This window comes from Acartia tonsa, chromosome 13 (assembly GCF_053477335.1).
Source record: "Acartia tonsa isolate MP-2025a chromosome 13, ASM5347733v1, whole genome shotgun sequence".
Classification (NCBI taxonomy): Eukaryota; Metazoa; Arthropoda; class Copepoda; order Calanoida; family Acartiidae; genus Acartia; species Acartia tonsa.
This window is the reverse complement of record NC_137272.1, coordinates 27,026,181-27,049,196: the sequence shown is the minus strand read 5'-3', so window position 1 is coordinate 27,049,196 and position 23,016 is coordinate 27,026,181. Positions and strand designations below refer to the sequence as shown.

The window sequence follows — 23,016 nt, the reverse complement described above, 5'->3', positions numbered from 1 at the left end:
TATGTATTGGATAATGATTCCTAGGACAACAAGTTGCTATATTATAAGTAGAGTATCCCTTTAATCAAAACGTTGATATGTAAGCAGTAGTCCTTAACAATTTTGTTTAGACGTATGAATAATAATATTCTGACACTCTACAGATTAATAATGTTCGTTTTTCTACCATCTGATTTCCGGACTTGGCTTTTTATGGATGTTGTCATCCTTGCTCTATTTCTATGACTAGAGAAACTTTGCCTTGAATTGTGAATGTTTTTCCAGCTCCCGTAGCACCATATGTAAATAACAGCTGATTTCTTCCCTCCAAAAATTCCTACATCCATAATGGAATAAAGTGATAGCTGAGTGGTTTATCATTTCATTTTAATTCAGCAGTTGTGCACCTAGCATATAGGGACCCTGTCTTCGAAGGGGGAGTAGGGAAAAGTAGCCTAAAACCATCCCATAACTTAAATCTAAAATTAAAAATATAGAGTACTGAAAATATTTTTTCCCCTCCTTGAGAAAATAAACTAGAAAAATATGTGGGAGGGGGGAAATTATGAAAATAAAGAGTACTGAAAAAAATTTTCCATTTTACCTACTCCCTGGGGAAAAACTTCAGGGGGGGGGGATGAAATATTTTACAGCCAGGTAAAAGAAATGAGCAGAATAAACACCCGTGACTTTGGGTACCAGTTTGATATACAGTCTAATATCCCTCCCACCTCCCAGCTAAACAGTCATTGTTATATCAGTCCAATTATTCTCAATTTATTCCTGCCTTAATTCTAGGCATAACTATGTCGGTGAAGATTTGTTTTTGATCAGTTTCCGGCTTCAATATCTTGGAGAATGTGAAGTGGTTTGTAATTTTTCCAGTGAACCCGCTGGTCTGGTATCATAGATTATTTTAGATTAAATATTAGTTAGCTTATCATATTCTTAGGTAATGTCATCCTTGACAAAGTTCTTACGATGCTCAATTATAGTTTTACAATATCGCAAGCAACTACTCTACAGTTATTTTTATCTATCTGAACAAACTACATCACTTACATACTTTTCTCGTATTTAGGTGGATAGGAACCGGTTCTCATCCATACAAAAAAACTATGTCTAGCATCGTATTATATCCAGCTTTCTACGAATATAATACGATGCGAGAAATAACTATTATTGTATTACAGATATTAGGTATTTTTTTTATGTAAAAAAAAATTTAAAAATGAAAATAATAAGTTGGTCTTACTACGCGTTTTATTGACAAAATCAACATTGTGTGATACATTTCAAAAAGGAGAAAATAAGCTTTAATCTATCAATCTACAATCTGCATCCTGTTAGGTACCTCAAGTCTAGCTAAAAAAAAAGTTATTTCACACAATACATCCCTGCCCTAAACAAACTTTTTTTGAAGCAAAAGGGCCATCATTACGATCATCTATAGTAATAAAATCTATGCCTTAAAAGCTTTGCTTTCTAATGGGGCAGTCAGGGAGATATCATGCTCGCTCTCAATGGTCACCATGTCGCAGGACTCGAACCCGCCATCCTTGGCTATCTGCGCCTCTTCCTCGGTTTTAGGCTTAACTCGCAGGTACACCTGAATATGAATATTAAAATTAGAAATAATCATCTTTAAAATGAGTTGTGTTTTATTAAAAAACCGTTAAATAGATTTTTTCATGTGGGTGTTATAAACTCATTTTATTTTTAAATTCAAGTCTTTGAATGGTTTTAGTCTATTTTTCCACCCGATATCTCCCCTTTAGAAACAAAGCTCCTGGATACTAGGAGTGCATAAGTCAGTATAAGTAACAGAATGTCAATATGTCTGTCTTTACCAAAAGATCACGCTAAACGTTCGACCGATATGCCTCTTCTTTACAGTAAAGCTTAATAGATTTTATATAACAGATAGATGTAACTATAAAGAAAAACTATGCTTCTAATTAAAGTATTTCAGATATAAAAATATTTTTAATGTGAAGTTTCCATTTTATTTATAGAAGATGGACAAACAGAAAAAATACCACATTTGATTTAATTTAGGCTCGGTGTATTTTTAAAGTCAAACCTGTAAAAATTCTTTTTCATGAGAATGAGATGGTTGCAGTACGGTTGCTTCCATGTTGTTAATCTCTGACAATATGTTCCTGTCATTTTAATTTAATAATATTTATTCTTAATTTTGTATATCCTATGATACAAATTAGTAAGAGATTTTGTCTGAAGCTTGAGATCTCAATGAATACTGCACCGATAAGGTTATCTTTTTTAGGTAAGCTTCACATATGTCCTGCGATAATTTCACAATATTTTTCTTATTTTATTTTTAATCTTGGGATGTTTTTTAACTATTTTTCAAACTTCCCTATCCCTGTTTAAGATACAGAGCGTTTAAATGCCAGGGGCGTACCCACTATTGATATAGAATTCGTAGAATTTATGACATTAGAAATTGATATCTAGCCTAGTCTTTCAATGACGGAAGATGACGAGATCTTATTTTAATGTTTCTCAAACCAAATCTTGCTTAATGATGTGCATGATTACGCGGTCAAATTGAAATTGCATGACCTTTGTCTGGAAGTCCCTACTGTGCATGGCAATAAATTGTGCCTTTTTTGGGCCAAGGCAATAGCTCTACTATTAATTTCGCGCATCTGACGTAGCAGCAGTACGAACCCTTTCCCCTCTCTTATCAGTCTCTATCACTAATCCCACCGCATCTTTAGATTAGCAAAAAATTCTGTTAGTTAAAACATCCTAAATTTTAATCCGCTAACAACAGATAAACAAGAAAAAATTGTAGAATAGCTCAATAATTGAGTATAAATATTTTTAAACTCCATTCCTGCGGACATCAGGCACCACGGAGTGGTTGGTTGTGGTAGAAAATACATCCTCGTTCGCAGCTGAAACAAAAACAATGTTTTACTTCTGAACCTAACATTTCCTTCTAGTTCGGAATTTTTACCCCCCCCCCCCCTTCCCTTTCCACTCAGGGTTACAAAAACTAGTTTTAATCCTATAATTTTTAATTCTAATAACCGTGGAAAGCTGTCTATAATCCGATGCGATAAATACCCATTCCTTCTATTAGTAAAGAAAAGCATAGTAATAAAAATAAGTGTCTGTCGGTCTGTCTGTACATCTCATACCTGTAATAAAAGAGGGGCGGATAGAATCATCTGTTATCTCCTCTCCTTCACTGTCCGACTCTGCCGCGCTGGCATTTCTAATTAGAACTGCCCTCATCATTTTGCGGTTAAACAACCCGCATCCACTTTCTGAAATTTTGTATTTAATTAGTATAGTTGTACCGGTAAGACATTTAAAGTAACAAATTACATACATATTCAAATATATTAGAAATCAATATCAGGGTTTACTTATAATTGTAATTACTGCAGATATTTGAGTTTAAAATTAATATAAGCGTATTAAACTTATCACCAGGTACATATAAATCACATCAGTTTAGACCTTTTTTGAAATTGAAAATAAATGTTTTATTTTAGGCTATTGCCAACACATTAGATATCTAAACTAAACTTATTAATGTAATTAACTAGTAGTAGCTCCTTTCTGTTCTTGTAGGGACATAATTTGTTGATGTATTACATTAGCACCATGCAGGAACTTTTTCATATCCCCGCTAATTTCACTAAAATCCGCAAGCTCGGGGTGCGGCACTGCCGCGAGATGCGGCTGGTTTGCCGTTGATTTGATGACCGGTTTCAGTTCTTGGTCGTATTTGGCCGAGAAGTTTGTTGAGTTGAGCCGTAGTTGGTCGCATTCAGCCGTTAACAACTTAAAATAAAAACATAATGAGGCTTTTTTTCGGTTTAATGAAGTAGTAGTAGTAGTAGATTTATTTTCCAATATAAAAAAAGACAATAAAATAATATACGATAAAATAAGCATAAGTATATTTATAATTATAGAATTTCATATTTGTGTTGCTTCTGCAGTTACATTGGCAGCTAAGATGTCGCGTGAGCGGTGTTGTCTCTAGCTGTTGAAAAAAAGGCAACTTCTATGGTTTCTGAAGCAAGAAAAATGTACATATGTACATTTATATCAGGTCCCGTTTTCCCGCGTGCAGCTTTGTAGTTCCCCCCTTTATACACCTTCATACAAGTTTATTTTTAAAAGCGAAGCTTTTCTATAATTAGGGTCGGTCCGTCCGTCCGTCCGTACGTCCGTCCGTCCGTCCGTACGTCCGTCCGTCCGAGATAGATAGCTTTTATTCGTTAATTTAGGCATGTTAGAATTGTCCTATCGATTTCAAACTTTGCATGATTATTCCTGTAGTAGTTAGGTACGATTTAGAAAGCGTAGCAACTCTATAATCATTACCAGAATGTCCGTACGTCCATTTTAAACATGTTGATTTTTCTAATTTTTTAACAGCAAATTTTTATGTGATCTAATTATCCGTTTGATCTGATTTTTGGTATATTGATTCCTGGGACAACAAAGAACAATATTTTAAGCGAAGCAACTCTATAATCAAATCCTAAAAACGTAAGTATGTCCATAAACTCAATAAACATTATCCTGTATCAAGAAGTTTTTCAACAAATTTACTTACAATTTTGCTTCGACTCTTATACTTTTATATTCTGATAATTCAGTTTAGACAATATACAAGTGTTAATGTCCGTTTGTCCTAACGTTTCAGTGCTTCGCTTTTATGGATGTTGTCATCCTTGTTAAATTGAATTTTACTGGCTAAATTTTTGATAATTTGGCAATCAAAATCATTCCAAATTATAGGAAAATTACAGTATGGCAATCTTTTTAAAAGCCCAATTCTAAATCTAGGAATTCTAAAATCAAGATTGTTTCTTAATTGATAATTATCATTAAATTCTTCATTAGTTTCCCAAGTGTTCAAAAAAGATCTTGGTAAATTATTCATTTTGTAACTATGCATAAATTGTAATTGAAAATATTTGACAAGCAAATCAAATGGTAAAATATTTAGTCTTTTAAACAATGGAGAAGTGTGCGCATTATACTTAGAGTTCATGATACATCTAATGGCCATCTTTTGCTTAGTTATAATTGGTTTTAAGTTGGCAGAGGCAGCAGTAGAATAAATGAGAATTCCATATACAAGATGGCTATGAAAAAGTGAGTGATATAAAGAAATCATTGATGTTTTATCAAGTATATTTTTTGATCTTCTAAGAATAAATAATGCTTTTGAGAGCTTTAGACTCAATTGTTCAATGTGATATTTAAAATTTAAATTAGGATCAAAGTAAATACCAAGAAATTTAATGGCAGGAATATCACTAGAATTATTAACATAATCAAGTTTTTTAACTAGAGCATCATTGTAATTTGAACAATTAGGATCATTTTCATCTATAACTAGGTTGATATCGTCCCAGGGTATATTTTGTCCTTGGGTGTGAAAAATAGTAAATTTAGTTTTAACTGGATGTAAAGACATTCCATTAGCCCGAAACCATTGAGAAATTTTTCGAAGTTCAATATTTACAAAATTGACAAGATCATTGAGATTTTTTCCTGAAGCTAGGATAGTTGTGTCATCACAGAATAATAACATAGATAGTAAAGTTGATCTTGGAAGATCATTAAAGAAAATCAAGAATAATATAGGGCCTAAAATACTTCCTTGTGGTACACCACTATCAACTATGAGTAAGGAAGATTTGTCTTGGCCTATTTGAACAAATTGTTGACGTTTAGTCAAGTAGTTTTTGAACCATGTTAAAATGTTTCCATTAATACCTATTTTGCTTAATTTATTTAATAACAATCTTATTGGAACCATGTCAAATGCTTTGGTTAAATCACAAAATATTCCAATGGTAAACTCCTTATTATTAATAGCCTCAGTGATTTTATTAAGTAAATGAATCATGGGATGGATTGTTGAGTGGTTTTTTTTGAAATCCAAATTGGTTTTTGTCTAGTAATTTACCAAAGAGAGAAATTAAAGAGATAGGCCTATAATTATTTGTTTCATCTAGAGAGCCACTTTTAAAGACAGGGTGTACCTTAGAATTTTTTAATTTTTGGGGTACTATTCCTGTTGCTAGAGATCTATTAAAAATATGACAAAGGGGAGAAGAGATTAATTCTATGATGTTTTTCATGAAATGGGATGAAAGATCCATATAATCACAACTTTTTTTATCTTTTAAATCCTTAAATGCTTCAATGACTTGATTAGGGGTAATTCGGGGTATTTGAAAGTTTAAATTTAGTGGCTCAATGTAATCATCTGGAGGCTTATCTGTAGGAGTTATAGTTTCTTTAATTTTATCAGCTATTGAAGAAAAATGCTTATTAAACTCTTCTGCTATGAGTTTATTATCTTGAAGTAGGATTAACATCATGATAATTTCAATACTTGAAAGATTAAGAGTGAAGATATTAATTTAAACCCCAATTACCTAACTCTGTTTGACATATTTCCCCATATCTTTGATATTTTTGGTCCAATTTTAAAACTTTTTTGCATTAACAGTTTCATATTTTTTCCCCCCATTGTTATGTGCATCTAGTATGTAATTTACTTTAACCGCCTTCATCATACAAAATAAAACAAGGTTTCGTGTTTATTTTCTCCAATAAATCTGTTCTTGATTTTAATAAATACACTTTAAATCTACTTCTACGTATTCCCATCCACAATTTTTTGTGCTTCGCTACTTATGGATGTTGTCATCCTTGCTAAGATTAACCTTCCTATCTCCCTTTATAAACACATTGATACTTAAAACAATATGTAATGCAACAGAATAAGAGGTTCTTTCCTAAATTTGAGGCATGCATCTGCCATTGACCAATCTCCTATTCCTAGCTCTTACCTCAAGCTGTTTTCTAAGATTGTCATTGTCAACACTACCATCAGCTGTAATATTCATAGAGCTTCTATCACCCTTTTCCTCTAGCCTTTGGAGAAACTCAAATGAGATAAATTCAAGAGGACTTTTATAAGAATGTGCGCGAAGCGCACGGATAATTTGATGGCTATTACAATTTCTCATACTCCCCTAAATGTAAAGCTAATGTAGAAGGTATGATTGCGTTAAGGGTGTGGGAAATGTTAATTTAAATTGATGTAATGAAGAAAAGATTATTAAGAACTAAAAATTAAATTAGCGGAATGTATTACAGGATCTTTAAATAGGCCCCTTACCTTGTCAATAGCCAATTAAAGATTTTAAATACAGACAAACGGAGAGAAAAACTTTTTAGAGACCACCGTTATGGGGATTCTAAGGGGTATACAAATGGCGAGTAAGTGTTAAAAAAAGAATTTAAATTGGTGAAAAATATATGCCTTTTTACCGAAAAAAGCATAAAAATTGTAAATATTTTGTCATTCAATTTTCTTTTCCTTGAAGTGAGATTATTTCTTTCCTCCTCTACTTTTGATAGAATAGTCTCTAAAGCAGATCTCGGAACACTGCCAGATGTTTTACTCTTAGCCAATTCCTAAAAAAATCCTAATATAGCTTATTCTTAATGAGAGAGAGACAATTCACTATGTATTCACTAACGGCTAAGCCCCTTTTGAGGCTTCTAGTGGGTCTAGTATGTAGGTCGCGACCCAGCTTATACCAATTAAGAAATTAATTCGAAAAAAATCACGAAACCTATACGTGGTTTTTAGCTGCCTTTTGGAGGGCAACAGAAAGTAAAATTACCTCTCCATTTATACCTGAGGTCGACTTCTCTATCAAATTCTTCGAAAGAAAAAATTCATTGGGATAGGTTATATTTTTCCAGGTGCGATTTCCCTTGGAAGGTTGAAGTAACCCACCAAAATAGTTAAAAACCTTGCCAGGACCTAGGAGAAGCTACATTGTAAAGGAGAACCATATCGGTTCAGCGACATCCTTTGTACACACACACAAACACATCATGTTACTCTTATTTTCAAGAAGGTGAGACAGAAAATCCCCACCCCTCCCTCTTTTTATATGTCAAAAAGGATACCTTTTCAAGTGCGAAATCCAGGATGGGAACAGGTTTATCCAGCTGGTCTCGCAGGTTTATTTCCTGGAGAACTGTGTCCATAAAACTGTCAAGAAATTCTTTCTTCTCCAAACAGTCTTCGTCCGACAGAAGCACCTGAAAACAAGGAAAATGACGTCATAGAAAATTTCACTCTTTTCTAAAAGCTGATACATGTATATATGTAATGCAGCTTTTATAAACGGAACTTAAGGGATAAGACAATGGATGATAAATTGATGTACGTACACCCCACCCAATAATAATAAACAGATTTACTACTTCTCTTCAAAGTCATTTATTGAAAAGTTTGCATCTAACCAATCAAAATTTGATTTATGTAGCAGGTAGCTGTAGCAACGCTTCTGTAAAAGCTTAACACAAAAGTCGGGTCATGGAAAGAAAACAAAGTTGCGGGTTTTATCGTATTTTCACAGTAGCATTTGTTAGTAGTGATGGGAATCCGGATCCGGAATCCGAATCCGGAATCCGGAATCCGCCCAATTTTGGAATCCGAATCCGGAATCCGTTTTTTATAGCGGATTCCGGATTCTAAATTGGTAGGCTAAATTTAATTTAAATAGGTTAGAAAATACCAAGCACATTTTTAGGACATACGTAGCACTTAAATTTTTAAATTTACTAATGTGATGTAAATGTTTTAGTTAGGCTGGAAGTCAACACTTTAAACAAATCAAGACTTCAACCAAGTAACATAGTGATAAATTAACGAAAAAAGCTATCCCTCTGTGACGGACGGCCTTTTAAAATACTGCTAGAATCCGGAATCCGAATCCGGAATCCGCCAAAAATAAGAATCCGGAATCCGCAAGAATCCGTCACTTTTTTTGACGGATTCCTTCAGAATCCGGAATCCGAATCCGGCCCAAAAATTCGACGGATTCCCAACCTTATTTGTTAGGTTAAGTAAATGTTAAGGATTGCCCGGCAGGGTTAGAAAATAAGCCCCACAGGGCTAGAGCCAACCGCAGAGGCTAGAAATAGGAGAAAAGCTATTGTGAAAATACGACGAAAACCACAACTTCGTTTTCTTTCCATGATCCCAAAAGTCTGTATGTCCATTTATTCCTAAAGCTTATCAGTTATGATGAAATTCCATTTTTATAGGTTTATTTCACGATTGTTTGTTATTTTATAGGTAAATCGCAGCTTTTTTTTACGATATTAAATTAAATGTTAAAACTAGCACTTATTTGCTAATATTAATCTATTGCTTTACAGAAGTTGCAAAACAAGTGTCTACGGCGATTAGAAAGTTATTTTGAGAGCTTCGCTTTAATACATATAAGTCGTCACGTCTTGTGAAATGTAAAAATTAGCAACATACCTGCGTTTGATTGTAAAGAAACGAGAACAGATTACTCCAAACTTTCTGACTAAACTTTTTCTTTGTTTTCCCATCCAAAAATTCTTTGCACTCGGATTCTAATTAAAAGATGCAATTAGACAATTCACCATGGTTTTATATGAAAAAAACTTTGAAATGTAAAGCAATTTTTAAAGCAATATCATCAAATGCTTTGTTGAGCTCAAAGGACAAAATAAAATAACACAGCAGAAAAAATCCAAATGTTGTAAATTGCAAAAGTACATTAATTAAACTGTTTACAAGTTACCAACCCTTTTTCTAAATATACATTTTTTAATCACAATAATCTATTTTGTGTCAAAGCTTTTAAACAACAGTTTGAACTCATCAAAACATTCGATGATATTGCAACACACAATGGTTAACATTTCAAAGGTTTTTTTCATATAAAACTATGGTGAAACCTAACTTTTTAGTCTATAAAGCAAATATTAAACATATACCTAGTATATTTACTAAAAAAATACTATGGGTCAATGCTGGAAGATGCTTAGAATCACTTGCTCTTGTTCTTGGATAGTCCTCTTTTAGGTAAAATAAGAAGAATGCCTATGCAAAAAAGGCTAAACCCTGACTTAGGCCTATACAAAGTTTGTAATCCAGTCGTTTATTAGAAGATCTCACTGAACATACAGACAGCAACCCTACTACTTTCATTTTGTTGATATGATTATCAACCATTTTGTCCTATATCGTTTGTCATATCGTTCATACCTGACTCAAAGATACCAAGTTGAAGAAAGGAATCGACTAAACTTCCAGAATTTGTACCTGAAGTAAACAACATTTCAATTTAACAGTGATAGATCAATGAGATATTAAAAACGCTGAACTGTGAAAGGAGAAAGTCAGAAAGAGAAGGCAAGAAAGAAGAAAATTAGAGATAGAAAGAACGGAAAGAGAGAGTGGTAATAGAATCTTTATATCGGCCTACAAAGCAGTGTTCCGGAGCCGGAGCAGCAACATTTTTGGTGGAGCCGGAGCCGGAGCCGGATCCGTATTTTTCGTTAAAAACGGCTCCGGCTCCGGACTAGCTAAAAATGATTTTTTAAAGTAATATTATAATTTGGCAACGGTCTATTTCCATATAATAAACTGAAAAACTATTGTTACTTAACAAATAGACACACATCCTTCTACTTTTATATAGCTTTAATCAAATAAAAGCAAAATATGTTATATTATTTATTTTATTTTATCAAATTCAATAATGAAAAAAAATTGATATATTAATTTTAAGGTAGGAGCCGGAGCTGGAGCCGTATTTCCAAATACGGCTCCGCGGAGCCGGAGCCGCATCAAAATTATACGGCTCCGACACCCTGCTACAAAGTATGCCTTATATTATAATTCTGTGTCAAGTCCTTATTTTACAGTAAAGAGAACTCAGGTGGATTCTTTAAAAAAAAATGCCCCACTAATAGCTTAATGGGGCAAAATTGTTTTCGTGAAAAATCCACAAAAATCACATTAAAAATCTACACAAATTAAACAAAATCATAGAAGGGTTATTAACATATAATTTTTTTAAATTTTTGTAGATTTTTAATGTGATTTTGGTGGATTTTTCAAGAAAACAATTTTAAGCGATTAGTGGGGCAAATTTTTTAAAGAATCCACCTCTGATTAGAAAGAAGCATTACAGACAGAAGGGCATACAGACACTTTTTGAAAATTGTTGCTTAGGCCCTTGTACTTAAGGGAGGGAGAGGGAATTCGGGAAAATAGCCTAAAACCACCCAAAGACATATTAAGCTTCTCTTAAAAGTACAACCAATTTTACAGTATTTTCTAAAATCTTAAGCTTTAGACAAAAACCCTAACTACTTTATATTATAGAATAAAATTGAATACCTGTTACTTGAAAAATCCATTCTAGAAGTAACTTTTTCTCTTGTTTATTTTCATCTATACTTTGCAGCCAGGATAAAATACTCTCCCTGTATGGGGCAATGTTAAATATAACACTGATGATAACATTCATACAAACAAAGTTCAGAAATATTAACACTTGTAGAGTATCAAAAAGGATAAAAACTAAATTGTTAGGTAATAACTATTGCAAAACTGCTTAAATAGAGAATACTGTTAAGGACAATATAAACATACATACACTTTAAGAATTGATTATAGAAAAGCTTCGCTTTTTATTTTCATTGTACCTAGTTGACCTAGGAATCAGTATCCAAAAACTAAGATAAATAGGAAAATTATATCACATAAAAAATATTGCAATGAAAGTAAAAAATCTACATGTTTTAAATGGACGTGCAGACATTTAAGTAACGATTATAGAGTTGCTACGCTTACTAAATCATTCCTACTCTTGCAGGAATCAAAATACCAAGTTTGAAATCGATAATACAATTCTAACATGCCTTAACGTTAAGAGTTATTAGTTACGGGTCGGACATACCCCAATTTTAGAACATATTATTTTAAGTTATTTTTTGTGTTATTTAAACATTCCTAGATTGGCTTCTATTCACGTAAGGACAGTTCAACGCCAGAACTAAATCAACTAAGCCTAAAAAAAATAAGAGTTTAAAAAATTCAAAATAATATTGCAGATATTACCTAGGATTTTTTTAGTTTGCGAAGGAGCCTCCCAATCCCCCCCCCCCACGCCCCCGTTAAAAAAAGCATAAAACCTGCCCACTCCCAGCAACAACGCACAACACTCGTAAAAAAAGCGGTCTGTTTAAGAGATCTTACTGCAAAAATACAGAGAGAACCGGTACTACATATGCTAAAAGCGTGCAGGTAACTAGTTTATTTACAGACAGAGCATCATATTAAGGAGTAGCTTTGATTACAACAAGGATGAATACATCCAAAAGTTTCACTACTTCAAATATATTCTTACCTGAATCTTGGAAATCAAAAGTAGAGGAATCACAAGTAGTATTTGACATTATTGCACGATAACTAATCTAAAATAAATAATATCTTAAATATTTAATAGAATCCATATCTCAAGAACACAATGAGATAAGCTAATAGCATTTTAAATAAAAAGAACAAAAAGTAATAATTCTTCAAATAATTTTCTTTAAAAAAGAAACACTTCACAATTGTCGATTAGTAGGACGCAATTATCTTCATACCTCAGTTATAAAATTACACTAAAAATAAAGATACATTTATCGAAAAGGTTTATTTCAGCATAGAATAATTATGAATCTTTAAGGGTGTTTAACGCCTTTTATTCCAGGGGTGATTTATAATAAGGAGGATGTCATTACTATCCCCCCAAAAAGTTTTAAAAACTTTACCAGCGCCTAAGAGAAGATTTACTGTAAAGGAAGATCATATCGGTTAGCGAGATTTTTTGATGCAGACAAACATTCTGTTACTTTCATAAAAGAATTTTTGGGAAATGTGAAGTTGCGGGTTTCATAGTATTTTCACAGTAGCTTTTTAAAAGGTTAATTTAGTTTAGGTTAGGATAGGTTAAGGAAGGTGATTGTCCCGTAGGGTTAGGCAATAGGACGCGCAGGGGCTAGAAATAGGAGAAAAGCTACTGTGAAAATATGACGAAACCCTCAACTTCATTTTCTTCACATGAGCTGATTTTTTACATTCTAAAACGGACACACGTACTAGAACTATCCCAATTATTGAGTGGCTAAGCTACTACTAAAAATAATGTCCTACCTTTCTTCAACAAAAATATATTAGATTATCTGTAAACTCCTAAAATAATTTTTTGTTCATTTTAAATGATCTGAAAAAAATAAGTAGTCACAATGGGGTCACATTTTATAATATCATTTCATTAAACAATTTTTTTTTAATAAAAAATATCAATACTTTTATTCGCAAAGATAAAGTATCATAATATGTTAACAAGTTTATTTTTCAATAAAATTAGTCTTAACTAATATTTCTTTGGGATTTTGAAAATGTATGAAAAGTTTGATTAGGTCTTCTGTCAAATAAGATCTTTTATGATTAGTTTACAAAAAAATGCGCCTTTGAAAAAATAAGATTTACCTAAATCAACTAAATACAATTCAAACTTTAACCCCAAAAATTAAATTAAAATTGCGTAACTTAAAAGACTAAAAGATTGTCTTTGAATATTGGCGGAAAATGTAAAAACAAAACGTATTTTACAAAGGCGTTCATATCAATTTCATTTACAATAATCTACACATTTAATTAGTCATCTGTAAATTCTAATAAAAACTACAACAAAAATAATCTAAAAATACAAAAAAAAAAAAACTGAAAGAAAAAGTTTCAAAGATTTTTTATTTCTGAATGAACAAATGGCTAGATAAAGTAAATTTAAAGGGTTTTTAGTTTTGAACTTAAAAATGTAAGTAAGTAACATTTGCTTTGATAAAGCGTAAAAAATTTGAAAACTATTAAAAAATAAAAACCCTTTTTACAAAGTAAGCATTGCATATTTGGTTTTACAAAATGTAAATTTCTAAAATAAATACTAAAGCTCACTGAGTTAAAGGAAATTTTTCAAAACTTAAGATTAAAGAAATAAAATTAGTAATCTATATTTCTAAAATATCTCTTTAAATCCTAAATGAAAAATTTTCTATCAAGAAAACTGAAAACCAAAGATGCAGAGCTTAAATTCCACGAACACAGACACGTATAAATCAGGGAAATGGATAAGAATACTGAAAAAAATTATCAGTCTCCCCGATTTTTTTTCTTCACAGGTGTAAGGTATAAGCATTGATTAATGTTTTACTAGATTTTTTATCAAATTTCTCTATCACTGACTATTAGCAAAGGAATGCAGGGATAAATAACTAGCAAGAAAAAATATTGGTCTTTATCAAGAAAGACTTAGAGGCACCAAAAAGGAACTAATTTGCCTTTAAAATATCCACTTGTCCAAATCAACAATTATTTATTGTTTTGTGTTCTTTGGAAAAAATATATTGTCACCAAAAAATTAAGATACGATCTTTTTCTTTTGGCGTAACCGACCTCCTTAAGCTTTATTTATGAACTAAATACGCTTTTAAGATCATTATTTTCTAATTTTAAATCCCTTTATTCCAACTATAAGCTAAAAGTGCCAAAAAAAGCTCTAAAAACTAAAATGATGGCTATCTAAAAACAAGTAAAAACTAACAAACAACTGCGAAGCTTCTTTTAATTATTATCTATTTACATTATAAGTCAAACATTCTATTAATAATAACTATTAACATCCATACTTATTTTAGACAATATTTTAAACATATTCATTTAAAATATTGTCAACTAGGTTTTTACACATTTTTTTCTTTAAAAAATCTAAAAAATAGATAATTCATTTCAGTTCTATAAAAGGATAAGAGTTTAAAATTATATTTTTTGAACTAAAATAAACGATCTATAGTCATAAAAAACAACCTAACAAAATTGCTACAATTCATAGCTTATTTTCGGGAAAACTAAAAAGTATTATGAAAAACAAATAAATGGTTGGGATAAAAAAAAATATGCCTTTTTAAAGAGAGTGCTATGTTAAATTAAAAATAATTTTTTAGGGGGGGGGGGGAGGGGGATTAACCCTTAGCAAAATCTTAATATTTCAATTTCATAATACTTTTTCAATTACCGAAAACACCAAACAAGATTAAAGTAAAAAAAATCAGACATCCTTGGCAATGAGAACTGTGTGCTGACCGCCTGACGACACGGCGATCACGTGACGATTCTCCAGCTGTTTGGACTTCATGAGATGTGGCTCTGTGACGTCATCCTCCTCTCCGGTACCTGAAATTTAGGATCAGTAATTAATGCGCGAATTTTCAACAGAAAATCTTCAAACCTCGGGTTTAGACACAGAAAAAACAACTATGTCTTAATGTAGAGAGAGACCTCTAGGAGCACTTGAGGAAAGGTGGGACGATTGCAGTGTGAAGCTAACCTTCCCCAAAATAGTAATAAATCTTCTTGTACATCAAAGGTATTTATTGTAAAAAATGAACCAAATTGTTGCAGTGGTTAGCGGGATCTTAAGCTACAGACAGTGATACTCACAGAAAAAACTGATATCCTGGTACTTTCATACGAGGATCAACTATTTAACTCACCAAGTTGTCCATTGGTGCCCATACCCCAGGAGTAGCACTTGCCATCCTCTGTGACTGCGTAGGAAACGGCACTACCACATTTCACCTCTATAACACCTAAAACAAGGACAGTTATATTCAAAAGGAGCGAAGCACAAAAAAAAGTCATTGATTGGAATACGAACAAGGAGATTTATCTTGAAGAGCAACTGAAAAATCAAATTTCCCCCATAGCACATCATGACTTGCTAAGTGAATAATAGAGTAGCTTTGCTACTAATAAGGACAATTATATTCATAATAAAAAACATTTTCATTTCAAAATAGAACATCAGCAAACATTTCGTTTGGAGAAATAGGTTTAAATCTTGGCCCAAACCTAGTCATAAATTAAGATCTTTAAAATTCTGCTCGAAATTATCAAATGACTTGATCAAAAACAGGCGCAGTTTGGAAGTTATTGCCACGTGACCTACAATTAAGGTCATAGATTGTTAACAACAGAGTCCAGAGGTATTAACCAGGTAAAGAAACAAACAACTTGTATAACTATAAAACTAGTAAATGATAATATATTTGAACTCTAAATTACCTTTAGCTAAAGACTTAATAAGTGTTGGAATTTTAGCGTCCTGGCAACCATCTCCCAGACCAAGACGTCCATATTCAGATCTTCCAAGGGCCATTGCTCCATGAGACCTTAAAAGATACATTGGTAGATTTCCTTTTAAAAATAGAAAAATAGACAAATAGACTCCTTATTTTATTATTTTTTCCCCCTTTTAACATATTTTTTTACATTCTGCTACGAATAACTAATAAGTGACTAACTGATATTGAATACAATAATTACATAAACTCATAAATCCACCATTTGCAAAAAAAATAGATGAATACCTGTTCAGTAACAAAGTATGATGTTGGCCAAAGGACAGATTTTCAACATCCGCAGCCTCCAAAGAAGCAGACCTGGAAAAAAAATGTAAGTTGGTCTTGTTATGTTTTAAATACTTTACACCAGTACTTTCTCTCAAAGTGCCCAAAAGGCAAAAAATCCCACCTTATTCTTTTTTAAAAAATAAATTGAAAATGATTGTATTGTGAGTATTCATTTTTATAAAATACTAACTTAACAATGTAATAATCAAACGAATTTTAGACAACAGTGCAGCCTAAACATATCCTATTATATAAAGTAGAAAGCTTTTTTGTATGTAGCGAAGAATCTCGCTAACCGCTCAATCGATATGGTTCTCCTTTACAGTAAAGCTTCTTATATGTCCCGGGATGGTTTTAGGCTATATCATTTTTTTTTAATGTCTGGGTATTATTTTAGGCCATTTTCTGCCCTTCTATACACCTCCAAATATAGAGCCCCTAAATGCTAGCGGCGCAGCCACTAGTATAATAAAAAGCTTTAAAAATTCATAATCTTTTCCTTTGTGTGTGTAATAAAGGTAAATATATACTAGTGGAGAAGCTGCAAAGGGGGGGTGGGGGCGGATGTGCGACTTTTTAAAACCAAAAGTAAAACGAGCATGATCTCAGCACATTATGTAGAGAACAATATGGAACTGAAGAAACGGCGGCGGAACCACCGCATCCGCCGAAAACCGCCGTTTCCCGCCGAAATGTTTTTTGTGTCACATGAAAATATAGGGGAAATTTTTATGAAAAAAAAAAGTTTATCTCAGATGATTGAGAAATGAGAACTGTCTAATTTGGCGAGAAAATGCAAAAAAAAATTTGGCGGGAAACGGCGGTTTTTGGCGGGTGCTGAGGTTCCGCCGCCGTTTCACAGTTCCATATTGTTCTCCACATAAGCAACTGCTGTGCCAAATTTTAGAGCTGTAACTCTTTTATGGTGAGATCAGGCGCCTTTTACTTTTGGTTTCAAAAAGTGCCACGTCCGCCCCCCCCCCCCCTTAAGAGTGTTTGACAGCAACATAAGATATACTCTAAAAGTAGATAAGCTACAAAAAAAATATCTTGAAAAAATGTTAAAAAAATACATTATTGAGGTAAAAACCATTTACCTTGTAGGCATAAAGAAAGTAAGTCCCTTCTCCAACGCAATACCCAACTGATTATAGTTGTTCAGCCCCATAACATACATCTCGTTCTTGTCTGTACGCACTATGGTGTTGTAACTACCAGCCCATACGTCCTAAAATGAAACGATATTAGCTTCCCACATCAGTTGTCTTTCAAACAGGGTGTCGGAGCCGTATAATTTTGATGCGGCTCCGGCTCCGGCTCCTACCTTAAAATTAATATATCAATTTTTTTTCATTATTGAATTTGATAAAATAAAATAAATAATATAAAATATTTTGCTTTTATTTGATTAAAGCTATATAAAAGTAGAAGGATGTGTGTCTAATTGTTAAGTTACAATAGTTTTTCAGTTTATTATATGGAAATAGACCGTTGCCAAATTATAATCTTACTTTAAAAAATCATTTTTAGCTAGTCCGGAGCCGGAGCCGTTTTTAACGAAATATACGGCTTCGGATCCGGCTCCGGCTCCACCAAAAATGTTGCTGCTCCCGGCTCCCGAACCCTGCTTTCAAAAAAAAAAAACATGATCACTGAACAGACATAGAAAACCACATGAAACTTCTAGAAATGATTTTAAATCTTAATAGTTAAAAATGCTAAGAAATAATTCAATGATACGTCAATTTTCTTTAAGACAGACTTACATCCTATTGATTTCACGGATAGAATTACAATAACTACAAAGAAAGATAGGAAAATAATTATTCTATGCCCTAAGCTGAAACAAAATCTTTAATCCGATGTAAAATGACACAAATTAACAGTGGTTTGCGGAAAATTACAATATCATTATGACACTTCTGTTTACTATACAATAACCCTCAAATTATAATTTAAAATATTACCTGGACGACATCTGTTTTTCTCTTCATTCTCAACTTATCACCCATAAGCAAGAGCTCAAGCCCATGCCTGCCACCACGATGGGCAAACCGTTCAGGAACACGACCAAGTTGACCCTGCTCAGAGTTGCCAAGAGTGAAAATATGTCCGTCCATGGACAGGGCTACCAAGTGATCGGAACCACTATAACGTTTGGTTGGTCAACTTTGAACTTCTAAAAAGCTATAGCACAAGGTATTTGAATGACGTTCAGTCAATCCTGAATCCAGGATAGAAGAGAAATAGGACGGTAAATTACCCAAAGTTTGATAAAGTCGGCTTAAAAACTATGGGTACATTTAATAAATCTTGATATTTTATTGGGTTATTATTGAGGAGTGTCCAAACTTTTCAACAATTAATTTTAATCACTCGAAGGTGTAATTTGTTTATCATCATTGGGGCTGTGCATTTATTTATCGCCCTTCGTCTAGTTTATGTGAAATAGTAATTAAAATTGACCAATTTCCTTGAAATTTTCTGTACAACAACTTCGCTGAACATCCTTAGCGGTGTTTTCTGTATTCCAGCCATTGTCAGACCAATGGGACCTGAACAATATAAACCTAAGATTGCCAATTATCTAATTTAATCTATTATAGTTTTTAATTTATGGAAAATCAATGTTTTATCATTTTAATGTACATACTTTAACAATTAAGGGAGGGGGTGGGGGGAGAAATAAAGAAATATTCACTATTTATACTCTATAAAATTGGAAAAATGGAGGGGTGAAAGAAATTCAACTAAATTGGGAAATATACACCCCTGTTATTAAGATGAATGCCACCAGATTTGCGTCTGAAAGACTACGTTTGAATAATAGATCTTTATCAATACCTGAGCTGTCTCTGAAAGTTCCCCAGGCAAAGACATGTCCGTCCTCGGTAAGGGCCGCACTGTGAGAATCTCCTGCGGAAATCATTACAACTTTGCCGTCAAGGGCGACCTTAAAAATATTAAATAGATGTAATCCAAAGAAACCATCAGTGGACAAGAATACATAATCGACTCGCCATTTTTTAAAACCAAGATGTAAATACACTTCTTTAATTCTTTCAGTTTCTATCCATATTTTTTAACGTTTTTAAAATATTCTTAAGAAAAAGACATGCAATTAAAGAAAAGTAACAATGTTTTTTTTGGTATGAGCGCAACAACATACCTACTTTCAAACTCCAGGGCTAGTTTATTTAACATTAAATTCTCTTATAAGTTTATTCTGTCATTAATATGGCAGATGACCTATGTTGTATCTTATAACATTTCCTGTGTATGACAGGTGTCCTATTTTATATATTTGGTGAATATGACAGAGGTACCCTACTTAAGTATTTAGTACCATCTACATATATGATAGATGTCCAATTCTGTATCTTACCTTGCCGGGAACGAAGCACTCTTCCTCTTCTTCCACATTTCTGCCCAAGCTTCCCTCATCGTTGCAGCCAAATGTGAACACTTCGCCGTTCTTAGTCAAGACAACAGTATGCATACCACCTGAGAATAAGAATATTTCAAGTAAATACATTCAACAATCAAAAGATGGAAGTGGAAAAAGTGGAAAAGTGAAAATAGCCATAAACCTACTTAGGAGTAGGACCTTTGAAAACCTGTAATGGAGAACTATACCGGTTCAGTGGTTAGCGAGATCCTTGTAGATTGTTGTATTCAAAATTAAAATTTTAAACTTTAAAGCCAATAACAACGACCCAAAAGCTAAAATTAAATCTCATACCAGCAACAATGTCCACAGCATCACTGAGAGTGCTGACTAGCCCTGGCCTGGATTTCTCCATAACATCCTCTCCAAGACCCAGCTGTCCAGTGTCACCTTGGCCAAGGGTCAATACATGACCAAACCCACGATTAGGATGTCTATAAACAAATAGTTTTCATTTAATTTTGTTCTCGGTAAACTTTTAAATATCAATTGCAGATAAATTATGTCAGATTGGATATATTCGTTCATAAAGTAAGCTTAAAGCTTGACTATCTTCAAATTATTTAAAAGCTCAAGTTTAACGAAAAATTTGAATCAAACAATACCTGAAGTCAAGCTTGATCTTTTTGGCTCCAGCGCCTGAAGATTCTGAATTTGTGCGTCTACCGCGTTTTTTAGGCACAACAGCAGTACTGGCGGGCAAATCAGCAATTTTATCGACCTCCATGGCGGTTTCGTCTTCCTTGTGACCGTTTTGAACAACACTGGTTGTGGCTTCGTCCTTAGCGGGTTCTTTAAAATGGATAATTTAAAATATCTTTACATAAAAATTGGCCGTGAGGTGGGAGGGAGGGAGGGTTAATGAACAATGAACATGTCTTAATTTGAACATTTTAAAACTACTACTTCTTTTAAAAAATTGAGACAGGATGTGGGTCTGTCAGTGGGTAATTAAGTGATTTCCCTCAAGTTACAATTTGTGGGGAGACATCTCTCATAGAAGTCCCTACATAACACTAGGAGCGTAACCGCAAAGTGAATACATAAGATCAATTACATACCTACAGGCTGCTCTTCAACAGCTTTTGTTGACTGTTCTTCAACCGCTGGTTGTGGTTCCTCTACAGCTGCAGCCTTTGCCGGTTTCTTGGCGGCGGCGGCCACTGATTGTTTCTTGGCAGGTCTAGCCATTATGTAAGGTTAATATGTAAGAAGGTATTCTGAAAAATGTTAAGTTTAAATAAAAAACTTAGATTGATAATAACTGATAAGCTAAGCATGCCAAGAAATTTTTTTAACTGTTCTGATATAAAAAATAAAATCATAAAGTGTTATATAAAGATGTAAGGATTTTTTGGTATCTGTGGCCGGCTAAATTACGAATACGTTAACCCTACCTATAAACTTAAATGTTTAAGTTTACGCTCCAGGCAATTTTGTTGTTTATAGAGTGTTTCTCTCCTAAACGATTGTGTGTACGTACTAACACCGACATATCTTGTAATACTTATCTATTTATTATATAGGGTTGGCAATCCGAATCCGGGATCCGCCCAATTTTGGAATCCGAATCAGTTTTTCAATCGCGCGGATTCGGATTTTTAATTGTTAGGCTTAATTTAGCGTCTTGAGTTTTTTTTTCCGAGAATATATATTTCAATTTTTAACAATCATTTTGGCCGCTGTAGGCCTAGGGTCTAGAATTACAAGAAAAGCTAGTGTGAAAATATAAAAAAACGCAGCTTTAGATTCTGCCCAGTACCTGGTAAAAATAAATCCCTTAATTTTCTTAAATTTTTAAACGGATTCTTGTAAGAATCCGAATCCGGTCCAAAAATTAGACGGATCGATTGTCATCCCTACTATATATATTAATTTAAGGTAGATTTTCTTCTCTTCATAAAGTACCAAAAAAATTTAAATATCTGTAGTAAACGAAAATTTTTGACAATATATAGAACAATTTCATGTGGAAACCCAATTGTACAAACCATACTTGTAACTTGAAAAGTTGGAAAAAAGATTCCAAGAATTTTTAACAGACGAGAAATTCAAAATAAACATTGCATGGGGCATCTTATTCAACGTGTTTGTCAACAACTTAAAATTAATGTAAAATCAAAAAAAATTCGTAATGCAATGATTTAATAAATTAATTATAAGGTTTATAACTAGCAAATCATGATATCACTGGACCGATAACTTGTTGAATCAGAATTTAAGAATAACAAACAAATAACATATTCCCTCCCCATAAGGCGGGAATTTAAATTGCGGCACACTTTCCGCGGCATTCTCGCTTAGAACGGGAATGCCGGATTATGTTTAGTTTCGCGCACACAACAGAGTTACCACATTAGAAAAGTTAACTTCAATTTTTTTAAATACTATTTCTTTTTTTCGATTTATTTTTTCATATTTATAAGAATTTTTATTTTATATTACTTTATTTTTAAAAATCATCCCCCACAAAAAAGTATGAGAAAAATGTAAAAATGAAAAAGTAAGTGTACTGCATGTACATGCAATTCAGAAGTATTTTTTGTTTTTGTAAAATAAATATAAAGCTTTCTATGACAATATGTATCTTTCATCTTTTTAGAAATTTTTTTATGATTTTCCTAAACAAGATGCAAAAAAAAAATAGTTGTGTACTGCAAGTACAGCAAAATTATTTCTTTTAAAATTAAATATTAAACTTTATTTAAAAATACGCTTTTTAACAAAAAAAATTATGAAAAAACAAATATATAGCTGTGTACTGCAATCTACAACAACAGAAATATATTTAGCTTTATTTTTCTTTATGTTTTTATTGAAATTATGATTTTTCTACATGAAAAATACATGTATCAACCATGAAACATGTTAGAAATATGACATTTTACACTGGCATTTGTGTGACAGGACTAAAATATTTAAATTTTCTATGTCATTTATTATTGAGATTATTTGTTTTGATTTTGCTTGCATACAGTTATAAAATTTTTAATTATTTCCTTATAATTTAAGGTCTTTTTTACATTAATATAGAAGAATAATGTTGGATAGTTGTCCATTGAGGAAAATATCCCCCAAGGAAATTTTTTATTGTTATAAAACAATTTTCAGCCAATAGGAGGCAAGGTAACGAGGATTTGGGGCGAGAGAAAAGAAAATTGGGGAAATAACTCCTCTTTTTGAAGGCGTGGGTAGGGCAGGAGAGCAGC

General features: G+C 32.7%; 3 protein-coding genes and 1 long non-coding RNA gene across 23 annotated transcripts in view; all 4 read right to left on the bottom strand.

Moving 5' to 3' along the window:
• Nucleotides 1-3,275, bottom strand: part of LOC145334975 (uncharacterized) — a 39,074-nt gene extending 35,799 nt beyond the window's left edge. The window contains exons 1-6 of the mRNA XM_080180624.1: nucleotides 3,150-3,275; nucleotides 2,846-2,903; nucleotides 2,063-2,144; nucleotides 1,448-1,588; nucleotides 767-877; nucleotides 241-316 (exon numbers count right to left, since the gene is read on the bottom strand). Of these exons, the coding sequence (XP_080036750.1) occupies nucleotides 241-316; nucleotides 767-877; nucleotides 1,448-1,588; nucleotides 2,063-2,144; nucleotides 2,846-2,903; nucleotides 3,150-3,249 (568 nt within the window). The 5' untranslated portion in view covers nucleotides 3,250-3,275. The remainder of the gene's footprint in view (nucleotides 1-240; nucleotides 317-766; nucleotides 878-1,447; nucleotides 1,589-2,062; nucleotides 2,145-2,845; nucleotides 2,904-3,149) is intronic.
• Nucleotides 3,276-3,493: 218 nt separating this feature from the next.
• On the bottom strand, nucleotides 3,494-11,388 carry LOC145334974 (uncharacterized). The gene is made up of 7 exons (XM_080180623.1): nucleotides 11,240-11,388; nucleotides 10,100-10,156; nucleotides 9,344-9,441; nucleotides 7,978-8,112; nucleotides 7,379-7,473; nucleotides 6,843-6,930; nucleotides 3,494-3,801 (listed from the first exon to the last, which is right to left on the bottom strand). The coding sequence occupies exons 1-7, from the start codon at nucleotides 11,367-11,369 to the stop codon at nucleotides 3,556-3,558; spliced, it is 849 nt and encodes a 282-aa protein (XP_080036749.1). The 5' UTR covers nucleotides 11,370-11,388; the 3' UTR covers nucleotides 3,494-3,555.
• A 435-nt stretch (nucleotides 11,389-11,823) lies between these two features.
• On the bottom strand, nucleotides 11,824-13,115 carry LOC145334973 (uncharacterized). The gene is made up of 3 exons (XR_013885080.1): nucleotides 13,043-13,115; nucleotides 12,252-12,318; nucleotides 11,824-11,912 (listed from the first exon to the last, which is right to left on the bottom strand). It is a non-coding gene; the product is annotated as an uncharacterized LOC145334973 (long non-coding RNA).
• Nucleotides 13,112-21,046, bottom strand: LOC145334971 (regulator of chromosome condensation-like). Of its 20 annotated transcripts, none has more exons than XR_013885073.1 (17): nucleotides 20,869-21,046; nucleotides 20,413-20,599; nucleotides 20,102-20,241; nucleotides 19,745-19,863; nucleotides 19,204-19,312; nucleotides 18,835-18,914; nucleotides 18,327-18,509; nucleotides 17,457-17,587; nucleotides 16,318-16,389; nucleotides 16,013-16,119; nucleotides 15,442-15,537; nucleotides 14,933-15,121; nucleotides 14,756-14,796; nucleotides 13,964-14,656; nucleotides 13,658-13,845; nucleotides 13,505-13,537; nucleotides 13,112-13,360 (listed from the first exon to the last, which is right to left on the bottom strand). XR_013885073.1 is itself a non-coding variant. In XM_080180615.1 (13 exons), exons 1-12 carry the CDS (start codon nucleotides 20,996-20,998, stop codon nucleotides 14,997-14,999), a joined length of 1,479 nt encoding a protein of 492 aa, XP_080036741.1. In that variant the 5' UTR covers nucleotides 20,999-21,046; the 3' UTR covers nucleotides 14,508-14,796; nucleotides 14,964-14,996. The 20 variants fall into 20 exon arrangements, 7 of the variants coding, with proteins under 7 accessions (XP_080036741.1, XP_080036742.1, XP_080036746.1 ...); XR_013885075.1 differs by having other exon boundaries at nucleotides 13,112-13,330; XR_013885070.1 differs by having other exon boundaries at nucleotides 13,505-13,845.
• Nucleotides 21,047-23,016: the final 1,970 nt, after the last annotated feature.